Genomic DNA, 14683 nt, shown 5'->3' with positions numbered 1-14683 from the left:
AAAGTGAAGCAAAGTTACATACTACGATCAATCTAAAGGAATCAAAATGAAAGCTCTCGTGTCATTGCAAATAGAGCATAAAATGGAGCAGAGTTAAAAATTCGGGGATAATTTAAGTCATGAAAGTAAAAAGAAGTCTGCTAGCATCACATTTTAAAAATAAAAGGAGTTTTGCAAAATGATTACCTTCGTGTTAACGCTTGACTTTATTTTGCGATAACATGAGTTCTAACATTGACTTCGTTAGATTGATCGCCCCTTGCAACTGCTTTACTTTGATGATTTGGACAAGAGACGCTTACTAACACGTTTCTCAATTTGTACACGCGAACGCATTATCCTATATACCATAGTTTTTAAAATATGGAACCGTTTAATGGACTTTTCGGATGCTTCTTATATATTAAAATCACAAAATACTTTACTTTCTCCAGTCCCTTCAAAAATATCCAACTTAAATATCATTTATAGAAACCGAAAAAGAACAGTCAATCCACATAGTTTAAAATTTTAAACCATCACAGTTTTGGGTTTACACACTGTTATATGTATAGTCATGAGAACTAATTAGTTAAACATACTCTATGGAAAAAGACTATAGCAATTTGCCAATGAATGATCCAAATACTATTAGTTAAATTATTAAACTATATTCATTATATACTATTTAATACAAAAGGTAATACCATAAAATTTGTATAATTAGGTTATTATTCATGAAATATTTTTATACAAAACTTTTTAACTTTTCTTTATTTCAATACTTTATTTTAAATAAGATCGTAAAGCCTAATATACAATAAAATTAATTTATCTTTATAATCGTAAAAAAAGTTATTATCAGATATTTAAAATACATTAAGAATGTTGATATAAGTCCATGTTAGATGTGCAGTAATTTATTTTTAACGCATAAACAAACCTTACACAACTTTTTACTAGTCATCAATATTTTCTAGTAATGTTTGAATGATTACTCTTCTTTTAGGTTCGTATACAAAACTATTTTTCTTAAATATGTCACTCTCATAAAATGGATGCAGATTATGTATATCAATTCTTTTGGCCTAAAAACAAAAAAAAATATATTATACTTTTAATAATTAAAGACAACAGTAAAAGAAAGTATTAATTCACATTTTTGAAAAAATTATGTAATAAATGATTTTAGAACTGCATATAATACAGATCTAATCTTTACTTTAAAGAAATCCTTTATATTCACTATGTCCCACAAATTTTTGTATGCTAAACATATTATACCGTATATGTGCTGCACATGTTTCGCGAAACTATTGATATCAATTTACTCAAAATATTAAAAATGTAAGTTGACACCCTCTCTTTCACTGAAGTTTTCAATTGACATTGAAGCAAATTTATATAATTACGAATTAAAATAATTTTAAATCCCATTTTAAAATTATTTATATATATTATAAATTATCTTAAATTCACAATAACATTAATTTATTTTTATCTAAAACTAGAATTTTACAAATCAGATCTTGCTATTTAAAACTGAAACGAAATTTTTAATTTTTTAAAAAATTTGCATCTTTTGAATAAGATTTAAAAAATTTTATTATAAATAAATGCTTCTTTTGCTGCCAATAAAAAGGTTAATTTTCAATCAAATATATTTACCCGATCTAAAAGATCCTTTTCAGATATCTCGATTGTTGCAATATTATTACCATGTAAAGCTTTTTGAAATGCTAAAGTATCTAAAGTTAATTGACGAAGAATATAATACAACAATTCACTGTGATCCTTTTTATATGCTAGGTATTTTTGGAATGTCTGCAACATTTAAAATAGATACAATTAAATGATAAACATGTGTATTTTTTTGCTCTTATTAATCCCTCTAAAAAACGACACTCCAAATAAATAAAAATATATAGATCGTGGTAAGCTTAAAAGCTTTGTATTTGAATTGTACTATTTTTTTTAAATTTTATACGAAAAATGAAAATTTGTGTTGATTTTAAAAACATAAGCTTTTACTTTACTTAGATTCGACAAAAAACATAAAAACAACAAATTAACTTTTGTTCCATTTTTTTTTTTTTTTTTTTATAAGAAACTTCATTTTAAAACGAAAGGAAAAACGTTACAATAGTTGAAATACTTTTAAAAAATTATAAGCATTTGAAAACTCGGAAACGTTAAAAATTCTGATTTTCTTCAAGGAATTAATAAAAAGCTCTAAAAATTTACATAATAGGCTCTTTCAATAAGTTCTAAAAAGTAAAATAATGTCAAGAAACTTAAAAATAGTCGAGTCCGGGGACTCGGTAAGTTAACGTGGAAAGTCTGTATATAAAATTGTCGTTGTTGAGTTTACATTAAAATGTAGCACCTGTATAGAATTAAAGAACATACCTGTCTCATACTTTTCATTACTGAATATTTTTGAGTATCAACAAAGCTATCAAGAGTCATTTGAATAGCAAAATTTATGTCATCTTCCTGAACATGATCACGTAAATGCATTTTTGCACTAGCTTCTGACATACGAATCATACTCTCAATATGACGCACAGTTATCGGCAGACTGCCAGTTGCCTGTACAGAATTATTTAAACGTATTAATATAATTAAATTTAGATTATAGTGAAATACTTTTGCACATTTCAACTTACTAAACTTTCTTGCCTCAATTGACTATACAATTTAGCAACTTTGTCTTGGTCGATATTATTTATGGTGGGATGAACATTCTGTTTAGCATAAACTATATACTTCTTTAGAAGCTCCTGTGGAATAGCTAATTTGTCTGTAGAAAGATTTGCTTCGGAAGACATTAAATTTTCAGAATTAAGAGGATGGTGCTTAATATGAGAATTTACAACAAACTTAGCTAAATGACGATCTTGCATAGGATCGATTTCATCTTTAACAATGCACAAAATATCAAAGCGTGATAGAATTGGCTCAGATAAATCCACCTGAATGTATATGTAAATAGACATTAATTTATGATACTTTCAATTTTCATAATGCAAACAATTCTTTTATACGGTGAATAATCTACGGCTTACGTTTTCGGAGAAAGTCATACTAGCGTCGTATCTACCTCCAATAGGATTTGATGCTGCTATGACGGAGCATCGTGCATGAAGAGACGTTACAATGCCAGCCTTTGAAATGGAAATGCTTTGTTGTTCCATGGCTTCGTGTATAGATGTTCTATCTTGATCATTCATCTATAAAATAATCAAATATTATTAAGATTTGAAAATGATGTGAGAAATATTTAGAATGATGCAAAACTACAAATATAATACATTCCTTATCAAATTCGTCAATAAGGCATACACCTTGATCCGCTAATACTAAAGCGCCCGCTTCTAATGTCCATTCACGCGTGGTTGGTGATCTTCGAACATATGCAGTTAAGCCAACAGCAGATGCACCTTGTCCTGTAGTAAATACAGCTCTTGGGGCTATTTTTTCAATATATTTTAAAAATTGTGATTTAGCAGTTCCTGGATCTCCGCATATTAAAACATTAATGTCTCCACGTACTTTATGTTTGTTGCCTAAATTCAGATATTAGATTTTATAGAAATATTTAAAATAAAAAAAACGAATGATTTAAAATTATACTGAATAAAGTACCTGGATTTTTTGCTTCACCGCCAAATATGGCTAATGCTAAAGCCCTTTTAATATATTCATGTCCATATATTGAGGGTGCTATACTAGCAACAATACGATCAACAATACGATGATCTTTGCTTAAAGCTATAATACTTGATACATCTTCTTCTGTTAATGAATCAACTATTTCTTTAGAGTCCTTCACATACAAGTAATTTGCTAAAAGGACTGTTGAAAATACTGGAAATCCCTAATATAAAATATGTTGTAATATAAATGTTTCATAGTTTAGCAAAGAAAAATTTATATCCATCACAAAAATTTTGGTATTTATGAAAGTAATAAAATAAATTCCATCTTACTAGTTAACTGCTGATATGTTTAATTAGCTAATTATTTTTTCTAGTCTTCTTAAATACATCTATCTTATCACTTTCACTTAATTGCAAATTACTAAGGTTGTATGTAAATATTTCTATGCAAAGTGTACATATATCAATTCCAACAATAAAAAGAAGCAAGTTTAATTTAATTGATTAGTTTTGAATCTATATTTTATTAGTGATAAAAATACTCACTTGTTCTGTATTTAAAGAACCATCATAATTATTTGTATAAATGGCAGTGACATCTATTTCGTCCCCAGGTTTACATCGATCGCAGAGATCCGATAGTAAAATGCAATCTTTACTACGAGGGACTCTACCTGCTGGAATTCTACCTGGAGATTCTTGTATTGTTATTTTTTGATAATTCCTGTATATAGTTTGTTCCATGTTGATCTAAAAAATTTAAGATTTGCACCAGCATTATTAAAAAGAATATCACAAGGACTTTCTTAAAAAAGTTACTATACCACAAATGGCCCTGTACTCTGACATTCAGGACAAGAACCTGGTGTAACTTCTGTATTTTGAGATTGAACAAAAGGACCAAGGACATATCCACATTTTGTACAATCATACTTTACAACAGATAACTGAGGTAATACACCAGTGGTGGCAGTAACTACTCCAAGTGTGCGTACCAATTGATTTAAATGTAGTTTCCTATAATTTAATGAAAACATTTAATCTTAAAGTAAAATTGAAAAACAAACAATATTACCTAAAAACTCGCAGCTCTTCTATTAAGGGCAATTCAGATATCCTTACATGAATTTCTGTTGTAACTCGCTCATAACTAGGAAAAATAGTTAAAACTAACTCTTTAGCAACCTCATCAAATATTTCTAATATTTGAAATGGTGCCTCTGGTAAAAAATAAGCCAAAACATGTTCTTTACTTGCAAGAATAGGAAATTCTACAACAAAACTTGCCTGCAAGATATTTAAATTTAATTAAATCTTTTAAATATAAAGTGTAATATTCTCTTATTCAAAGAAATAAATTGATCTGGTACAAATTTACCTGATTACTTTCACACATATGTCGAATACGCTCCTTGTACATATATTGTCCTTTCAAATTAGTATGAGTACGTAAAAAACTTTTAAAACGATTAGAAATTTCAGTTTTTGGGCCTAACATTTGTACCCATTCTTTAATTGAATAACCTTTGGTATCTTCCAAGTTTTCAATAGATTCTATCATCTAAAAATATTACCATCTGTCTAATTAAAATCTATTGTCTAGTTTATTGTAACAAAATCATTTGAATAGTATAGTTTTTGAAAATACCTCTATTTCGTCAATGTCACCAGTTGCTGATTTTTCTGCCATACGCCGTTTTCGCCTGTGAGTTTCTTCTTCATCACTTTCATCTAGAATTTTAAATGGAAATATTAAATACCTGTACTTAATAAATATTTGAGTTTACCAATTAACATCTAATATTTTTATTGACCATTTAATCATAATAGATATTTTACCATAAAAAAGTTTTGCATCATCTCGAATTAATCCTGAAGCCCTATCTCTCCTATGCATTTCTGCTTCAGCAGCAATACGTTCTCCTTGAGACATCTCTGAATACTCATCATCGTCCAATAAATTGGGATCATATCTATCCAAGGCTGACATTGGTCGATAATCTCTAATTGTTAAAAATATATAATCTGTTAATATTTATGATAAAAAGTAATGATTAAAATTAGATTTATTTAAAAGTAAAAAGAAGAAACAAATGTAAATGCAAGATTTTGCATACTGAAAACAGGAACTACTGCAGGTATATTTTTAATAAATGCAACCATGATTCATACGCTTCCATATTTTCACCAAATAATTCTTCTCCATCCTCCTCTTCAACATTATTTTCTGAGGCTGCATTGAGTATGTCATTTTCATCTTCAAAAGGATCATCAATATCAGGAGCAGGGGATGTCATTGCATCAGCTCTCCTATCATAATTCTCAGGAGAACTATTAGCACTCTAAAAATATTCAGATCATAAACAAGAAAATATTATTATGTTACAAGCAGCAATAATTTAATATTAAGCTTTAAATAAATATATTCTTAGAGTTTATACTAAAATACAAGATGAATATAAATTAATAAATATACCATTCTGTAACTTAAATAATGCCAACCAAATTGAAAGCAAATTACGATTTATAAACAAGAAATTGGCGGGAATAAAGGCCGACAGTGCGTACTGCGTAGTCCAGCCAGGCGCCGAGCAGTGTGAAGCCAAGTGCCGAGTCTGCGTTCAGACTTCAGGCTTCAGGCGCTTCAGCTGGCTTCTGCAGCGTAACTTTAATAATTTTACAAATACATTAAGCTCGTTCATATGTATGTATAATCCGTATTGTGTCCAGTTGTGTCAGACGTGTCACTGACTGTCACCACACCCACCACACGGTACACAATTACCAAATTGTCCATGGGGAACACACAATTAAGAACCAATCAAATTCTAGACAGACCAGACAGTTCATTTATTTTTGTAATTTGTCGTAGTTATTCAATTTAGAATAAAATAATTAGTAGAAATATTTCATGCTTTTCAGAATTATTCAATAATAATCGTTTTATATAATAGCAAAGAAAGAAACAATATTAACATTAAAGTAATACTTTTTTGTTCAACTTTAAATCAAATTTGTAGGTATATGTATATGTATGTAACATACATACTATCCATTACTTATTCCTTTTAAATATTTTAATTTTAACTAATGGTAATAATGAGATTTATCATAAAATTCGCTCGACATAGTTGTCATATTTTATTGGATAATATTGGATTGTTGTATGTATGTATGTATACACTTGCTTAATGCCTGCATCGATTTTACTCCCGAAAGATTGACGTTCAAGGTGTTTTAACCATGCAATGGTTGCAAATATTGCAATTTGCATTCAATAAAAAAGCAGCTATGGAGCTGATACTTCTACCAAATGCAAGTAATGCAACTAATAGCGTATCTCCATCTCTAATTTCAGAAACGAAATTGTGAAATCGGTGCAACTCAGTTTTTAGGGCCTGTTTAGACGATAACAGAAATGGGTAAATCTTTTTAAAAATTTTAAATTATTAGACTCAGGTTGTGTAAATGTTGAGCATAAATACACAGAGTTTGTACCCATACATATACATTACAAAATATTATAACTGTGTACGAAAACTTTTATACATTTCTGTGATTGTCTAAATAGGCCTTAACTACCTTGGACGCATTTTGAGTAAGAAAGCATATATGTATATACTTTACGTCACGTTTCTTATAGAATTAAAAATTTTGATTGATGACACAGAAATGGCATATTTCTGGTCACACATAAAAATGATGTCTGATCTTGAGAATTTTAGGCTAATTGCAATTGATGGAAAGCTCATCTTTAGCAGAGATAAAGAATTGAGGGAATTCGAGACCCCCACTTTCATTCCTTTGTGCTTACCAACAAAGGGAAGGAGTGTCACGGTGGGGGTCCCGAATTCCCACAATCTTTCTTTCTAACGCCGACGTCGCCGTCCGCCGTACAGCCGTAGGTAGTTATGCCATATGTGCCAACTGTTAAGACTGCCAAGTGAAAAATTTTACTCTGAATACAGGGCTGTATGTTAAGCCTACGGCACACTCTATGCTGGATTTCGTGCTAGAATGCTTGCTAGATTTGTGAGGACCAATGAGATTATTATATTTAATTCACAACTGAATCTTCATTGGTCTTTACAATTCTAGCAAGCATTCTAGCACAAAATCCAGCATAGTGTGCCGTAGGCTTTATGTATGTATCGCCTGTCACTCTCTGCGGCTGCTTCACCGCGCAGACCTTGCAGTTAATAAACGAACGTGGCCTAGAACTCCGACCGATTTCTCAGATCGTGTAAGTGTATTTTCTTTAAGATGTTTTAATAACAAACTAAAATATAAGCAAGCAAATTACATCTTTAACAATTTTATATAATAATGATAAGACTAAAAGTTAATATTACAAATTAACATTAATGAATTATCAAGTGTATTAAATGATTTGATTTTAACTGTGGCATAAGTAAGGTTGGAAGTATGTAAACTATTTTTTGAAACATCAATATAGTTTTTTTATATACATTTTATTACTGATAGAAGTGTTTAATATACAAGTTTAAAAAAATTATGCAAAGTATTCATTTTAACTTGCACAGGTTTAGAGCATTACCATTGACTGCGATTTGAATGTTTAGAAGAGCAGCTCACACGAATGGATAATGCTTGGAAGCAATGAACGGCATGGAGAGACATGGACATGGACATGGGCATTCATATACTCACTCTCATCGGCATCGCCATTCCCATGGCAACCAACAAAGCACATCTCAAAATTCTGAACCTCATAAAATTCCGCCACCAAAACACAGTCATGGTCATGTAGCTCATCCACAGAAAGAATCATCTTCCACATCAGCACCTCAAAAACTGAGAAATTATAAGCTATTGGTAGATCCATTTTTAGTAAAGGGAGCTCAAAAATTATATAGATATGATGGTGCTGTACCTGGAGATCCAACATATCCTCAGGTTCAACCACGTGATCCTAGATCACAGTTGACAAGAATTTGGACAAGATTGGAGCAGCTAGATTTACCTGTACCTAGATTTAAAATTGATTCCAATTATTGTGGAGAGCCTCCTCCATTAGAAGTAACATTTTGCCATTTAAATGACAATATTGATAAAACCTTTTTAACAGATATGGTTCAGAAATTTGGTACTATAGAAGAACTTACTATTTATTATCATCCTATCACTAATAAACATTTAGGCATTGCCCGAGTAGTATTTGAATCAACAAAAGCATCTAAAGCTTGTGTAGAAAAGTTAAATAATACGTCAGTAATGGGTAAAGTGCTAAGAGTATTTCTAGATGCATTTGGTGAAGAGTGTAAAAAAATTTATGAAGATTTAACTACTGAAAAAAGAATTGAAAAGAAGATTGAAAAGGAAAAATTACCAGAGCCTGAACCAGAAAAGATAACTCCAGTTGAAACAAAAATTCCTGAGGAAAGAGAAGACTACAGAGGAAACAAAAAAAACGTACCTAGCATAGATAAATCAAGAGATCTATATGTAGAAAATTCAAGATACAATAAATATGGAGATTATCGAACGCCAAGTGGTAGTACAACAAGTGACTTAGGCTATGGTACAACACCAAGTGATTTAAATTATTCTAGTACTTACTCTCAAAATTCTACTCCAGCAACCAATTATGATTATTATTACAGTAGCTATCATCATCAACCACCAAACAGTTATTTACCTAATATACCACAGAATGTACCCCAAAATATTTCGATTCAACAGAGCTCGAGTGCTTGGTGGGGTAGTAATTCTGCAAGTGCAGGATATACTCCAGCTACAATATGGCCAACACCACACAGCACGAATGTTGACACTTCAAATTCTACTATTGTACCAGTAACTAAAGCATCTAATGCTAAAATTCATAATACAGCTATAAAAGAGAAAGAAGAAGAAAATCAAGTTTTACCTAAAAACTCGAGAGACTCACCAGTGGAAACTCGTAAAATGTTAGATTTAGACACTAGGATAGCTATGCTATTAAAAGATAAAGCAGGTGGAATGGCACCTCCATTTCTACAATTTGGCAGTGATTCAGAAGATGAGAAAAAGTCGCATATGACAGAAAATGAAATTCTTTCAGATCCACCTAGTCCTTTTCTTTCTGAAGAAATATATAAATCATGTTTTGAAAGAATGGTACTACGAAATAAGGAACGTTGGAAAGTTCGTGAAAACAGTATCAACCAGTTTTCTGTGGATGAAGACTTAGGAAGTGTTATTAGTTCAAGTGAGGATGAGGCTTTGCTAGGAAGTTATAGCCCTGCGCCTGATGACCATGAACCACAACCTCCAAAAGAATCCCCACCTCCACCACCACCAGATGATGATAGAATGTCTTTGAGCCCTTTGAGTTCAGGAGATGAAAAAATTGAAGAGGTTAATCTTGATGTCAAATTTATAATGATAATTGTAATATCCTGTTTTATTTAAAAAATGTTTCATCAGGTTATAGCTCAAACTGAACCACCAGGACAATTGTATCCAGGGTCGGGCTATTCAGGGCATATAACGCATTATCCACCAAATGAGGTTTATAGTTGGCCACGGCCCTCACATTATCCTTATCCATATGGAGCAACTTACTTACAAAGTCATTATCAACCCACAACTGCACCACTTTCTGGAGCTGTTGTTAATCATCAAGCTACTAATTACTATCCATCTTTTCAATCTCGTCTAGCAATGGCAAATAATACTATTGCAAAAGACAATCCTCAGGTGGGAAACAATTCTTTTACTGTGCTTTATAAAGATTTTATTTAATTAAAAGAATACTTTGCTTATTATGTTTAGGGCCCTACCATTAATGGAGTTATAAACAGAGTAGTGAATGAGTTAAAACAAATTCTTAAAAAAGATTTTAATAAAAAAATGATAGAGAATACGGCATTTAAATTGTTTGAAGTGTGGTGGGATGAAAAGAAGTCTGAAAAAAATCAAAATCAAGGTGGTGATGTGCCAGCAAATAATACTAATAATGTTGTAAAAGAAGAAAATACCACCAAATCTCAAGGGTTATCACTCTTATTAGAACAAGCTACTCCATTGGGCTTCAACTACGATGGATTTGGCTTAGGCATAAGGGCAAGCATGCCAAAGATGCCTTCTTTTAGGGTAATTAAAAAAGTCACTAAAATTTATATTATTTAAACATGAAGGTAGAGCGATTGCATTCTTATTCCTTTTCAGCGTAAAATTAAAGCTCCAAGTCCCATGCCACAAGATGAGGATAGTCGTCAATCTGATCACATAGATACTGAAATAATAGATAGTGGCAGTGATTTGGATGTAACAACAGCTCCAAAGATAAAACGACAAACTACTCTTCCAAGTGTTTCTTCCTCATCTTCATCAACAGAAAGCACCAGTGAAGAAATTAGTGAATCCTCTGGAAGTTCAAGCGAAAGCTCTGATGAAGAAGGTTCTCGTAACTTCGAGGATGAGGTAACAGATACGTTTTATGATAAAAATATATTTAACCCTCTTAATTACTGTGACTAATAACAAGACAAAATATTTCAACTTACACAGCTCCAAATATTCAACTCTGCTTTCTGAATTAAAGTAGTTTGTGTAATACACTACCAGTCAAAATTTTTTTGTGTACTTAATAGTAGAAAATCTGTTGGTTATATTCTCTAGTGGAATCTTTTAGTTATGTCTGCACACTTTATACTTTATACCAATATCCTTCATACTACTTTACATAGAAGGATATAATGCATGGATGAAAGTTTATTTTCTGAAATACTATAATTTCTAAATCAAAAGATCAATCATTTTCTTGTTTCTTTTAAAAATTCATTTTATTTTGGTATAATTTTATAGTTTTTATTTAAATGATATAATCCATTCTCTTATTCAAATGATCAAACCTGTCTTTTAATTTCCTAATTATAAGTAATGCAAATTAACTCTATAATTTTCAATATTCATTTTCTACGAAATTGAATGGTGAAACAATTTAAAATTTAGAGGTGGTGGATAATACCACTGTTTAAAGATTCTTAAAAATTTAAGTCAGTTGTTAAAAATAATTCATTCGCGCGGGAACTGTATTTCTAACTATTTAGACAGTTCGTCGTATTTAATAATAATGATTCATCGTTATGTTTTTAATTGCTAACATAAAATTTAAAATAATGGATTTCAAAAACTTCACAAATTTTGGTGGCAGTATTAATTATTTATAAGTAATGCTTAAAAAAATTTCTTAGAATATATTTGCTGTTCTGTAGGCTGTTGCATATAAAACGATAGCTTGAAAGGCAAGGATAACAAAAGAAACTGAGCTCTCCTGAAACTTCGAATTATAATATTGAATATTGACAATTTCTTCTAAGAATTGAAGATTAGATTAAAAAAGTCACGTCATATAAAAGAGGTTACTTTGGAACTATTCTTTATAATGAAAATAAGTCAGTAAGATTTACTGTGTATTTATAATTCTCTGACATTCATATGTTTACATTTTTAATTCAAAATTTACGCTCGTTACATATACAACATTAGAATTGTTATTACCAAATAAATTTTACATTAGTACTTTCTCTGTTTACGAATCATTAAAAATAGTTCGTATATTTCGCTTACACTCTGTTTAAAAATAGGTTTATATGATTTAAGAGTATTTACGTTATTTAATATTTTTATAGCATGATACTGATAGCCGGATGTCCGATCATCATCCATTGGCTTGCAATAGCGAAAATCCTGACATATTAATGGAACTTGCAATACAGAGATCATTAGACTGTCCAACTCCAAATGGTAGAGAAACGCCGATATTAGATATTAAGATACACGAAAGTTCTACAGAATTTCCACAACCAGAAAACGATATCGACCAACTATTGCTTCCAATAAAGTCTGAACTTGAGGAATCCGTGGTGTTTGCTAATGAAACAGAACCCGCAGAAAACGATAAGGAGAACGACACGAAACAAATTTCAGTGAAAGAAGAATTGCAACATGACATCTTGAAGATGGAGAGTTCAGCTGCAGAGGCGTTAATAACGTTGGCTGGCCAAGATAATATTATCAGACACAAGAGTCCTGGGCCTATGCAGCCTAACATTATTAGGTCTTTGCAGACAATGTCAGCTAAATATATAAATGACGAGCCAATACTCAAAGAATCAGAAAAAATCGAAATGTTTAGCGAAATACCTACTACTGATTCGGAGGAGGAAAGTTTGGAAATTAGAAGATTAAGGTGGGTAAACATATTCAGAGTTCTTATTATTTGATTAATTCAATTCTATTGCTTATTAACTAATAAATTGTATAGGTGTCAAGCAGAAGCGGATCTTCGTTTGAATGGACAGCAAAGTCCACGTGTATCCAGTTCCCAAGTATCCCAAGTTTTTATGGAACATTCATACTCATTGCCGCCAACTCAGCCTGAACCAGAACCAATCCGGCCTCCAGGTCCGGTAAAAACTAAGCCACCGAAAGTCATTCAAAAGGTCGATAAATCTAAAGATAAGGCTGAAAGAGTAGAAAAGAAAAAATCTACAAAATATGCTAAATTGCATTCTCTTCAAAATTACGAGATAGAAAAAGAAAACATAAGAAATGATATTAGAAAGGATATCAATTACAGTACGACGACGAAAAATATTCAGGAACCACCGGTGTTAACTTATAAGGAAAGGGATATGATGTCAGAGATGGGAGTTTTATACGAATTCTTAACACGAGGAATAGATGCCGAGGACGTGGAGTATCTAAGGCGAAGTTACGAGGCATTGTTGGCGGATGATAGCCAGGGCTACTGGCTTAATGACACTCACTGGGTTGATCACCCAGCTACTGATATCCCTAGCCCAGCAAAAAGAAGAAAAAGAGACGAGTTACGCTTGCACGCGACGGGCAGTGCCAGAACTGAAGGATATTATAAAGTTGATATCCGTGAAAAGGCAAAACATAAAGTAAAATTTTTTATTGTTTCAACTATATTTCTTTATACGTAAATTTTTTTAATATATAAATATAACAACTTTCTCGTAATTGTTTAAATTAGCACCATTACGCCCAGAGCATACAACGTAGCAATGATATTGAAGAAAGCGGCGGTCCTTATGCTGGAGGCGACAGTATGACCAACGGTCCAAAGAAAGCTCTAACAGGCAAGATGCAAGCTCTATCGAGGGAAGCTCGTAGCAATCAAAGACGTTTGCTGACTGCTTTTGGAATAGACACTGATAGTGATCTTCTGAAGTTTAATCAGTTGAAGGTTAACATTTATTGTTTATTTCAATATGAAATAATTTTTATAAATGCATTTTACTTATGATGTTTAAATATTGTTATTATATTTCTTCTTTCAGTTCAGGAAAAAGCAGCTAAAATTTGCCAAATCTGGTATTCACGATTGGGGATTGTTTGCTATGGAACCAATCGCTGCCGACGAAATGGTCATTGAGTATGTCGGTCAAATGATAAGACCCGTCGTTGCTGACCTGAGAGAATCTCAATACGAAGCTACTGGAATTGGAAGCTCTTATCTCTTTCGTATTGACTTGGATACAATTATTGATGCCACGAAATGCGGAAATTTGGCTCGGTTCATTAATCACAGTTGTAACGTAAGTTTGTTTTTAGTAACTGAAGTTTCTTTAACTTTTTTCATTTTCAGCTTATAGAATCTTGTAAAAATGATCAAATAAATCATTCTTTTAGCCAAATTGCTACGCAAAGGTAATAACTATCGAGAGTCAAAAGAAAATCGTCATCTACAGCAAACAACCAATAGGAGTAAATGAGGAAATAACATACGATTATAAATTCCCCTTAGAGGATGATAAAATTCCTTGCCTCTGCGGAGCGCCCCAGTGCCGTGGTACACTCAATTAAATTCTTCATCTCTTTCTATTTCTCGTCTTCTACAACTTTATCATCTCCCGCTCATATTTTTGTAAATACTTTCCCATGTAAACATTTTTTAAAAATGCAATGAAAAATATTAAATTATGTTTACGCTTGTTCTTTTTATATAACTATTTCCCTAATTATTATTATTGTTTTTATTATATGTGAGAATTTTAGAACAGGCG

At 31.5% G+C, this 14683-nt stretch overlaps 2 protein-coding genes across 6 annotated transcripts; one reads left to right on the top strand and one right to left on the bottom strand.

The window, feature by feature from the left end:
* Positions 1-883: 883 nt before the first annotated feature.
* Mcm2 (DNA replication licensing factor Mcm2) lies at positions 884-6338 on the bottom strand. 3 transcript variants are annotated; one of them, XM_066726857.1, is made up of 15 exons: positions 6118-6338; positions 5814-5983; positions 5481-5644; positions 5290-5372; positions 5020-5202; positions 4717-4928; positions 4466-4658; positions 4188-4391; positions 3628-3859; positions 3283-3548; positions 3048-3212; positions 2649-2954; positions 2389-2571; positions 1648-1803; positions 884-1067 (listed from the first exon to the last, which is right to left on the bottom strand). In XM_066726857.1, exons 1-15 carry the CDS (start codon positions 6118-6120, stop codon positions 939-941), a joined length of 2649 nt encoding a protein of 882 aa, XP_066582954.1. In that variant the 5' UTR covers positions 6121-6338; the 3' UTR covers positions 884-938. The 3 variants fall into 3 exon arrangements, with proteins under 3 accessions (XP_066582954.1, XP_066582953.1, XP_066582955.1); XM_066726856.1 differs by having other exon boundaries at positions 3048-3214; positions 3300-3548; positions 6118-6333; XM_066726858.1 differs by lacking the exon at positions 6118-6338 and having other exon boundaries at positions 3048-3214; positions 3300-3548; positions 5759-5941.
* Positions 6339-7730: 1392 nt separating this feature from the next.
* Positions 7731-14602, top strand: Set1 (SET domain containing 1). Of its 3 annotated transcripts, none has more exons than XM_066727159.1 (10): positions 7731-7884; positions 8225-10001; positions 10071-10343; positions 10419-10739; positions 10815-11069; positions 12281-12840; positions 12916-13558; positions 13651-13863; positions 13958-14215; positions 14310-14602. In XM_066727159.1, the coding sequence occupies exons 2-10, from the start codon at positions 8262-8264 to the stop codon at positions 14481-14483; spliced, it is 4437 nt and encodes a 1478-aa protein (XP_066583256.1). In that variant the 5' UTR covers positions 7731-7884; positions 8225-8261; the 3' UTR covers positions 14484-14602. The 3 variants fall into 3 exon arrangements, with proteins under 3 accessions (XP_066583256.1, XP_066583254.1, XP_066583255.1); XM_066727157.1 differs by having other exon boundaries at positions 7756-7884; positions 8186-10001; XM_066727158.1 differs by lacking the exon at positions 7731-7884 and adding an exon at positions 7899-8064 and having other exon boundaries at positions 8186-10001.
* Positions 14603-14683: the final 81 nt, after the last annotated feature.

This window comes from Prorops nasuta, unplaced genomic scaffold (assembly GCF_024137725.1).
Source record: "Prorops nasuta isolate Cenicafe-Biocafe unplaced genomic scaffold, Cenicafe_Pnas_1.2 PNAS00005, whole genome shotgun sequence".
Taxonomy (NCBI): Eukaryota; Metazoa; Arthropoda; class Insecta; order Hymenoptera; family Bethylidae; genus Prorops; species Prorops nasuta.
The sequence above is the reverse complement of the archived record's forward strand: the minus strand, read 5'-3'. Positions and strand labels throughout refer to the sequence as shown.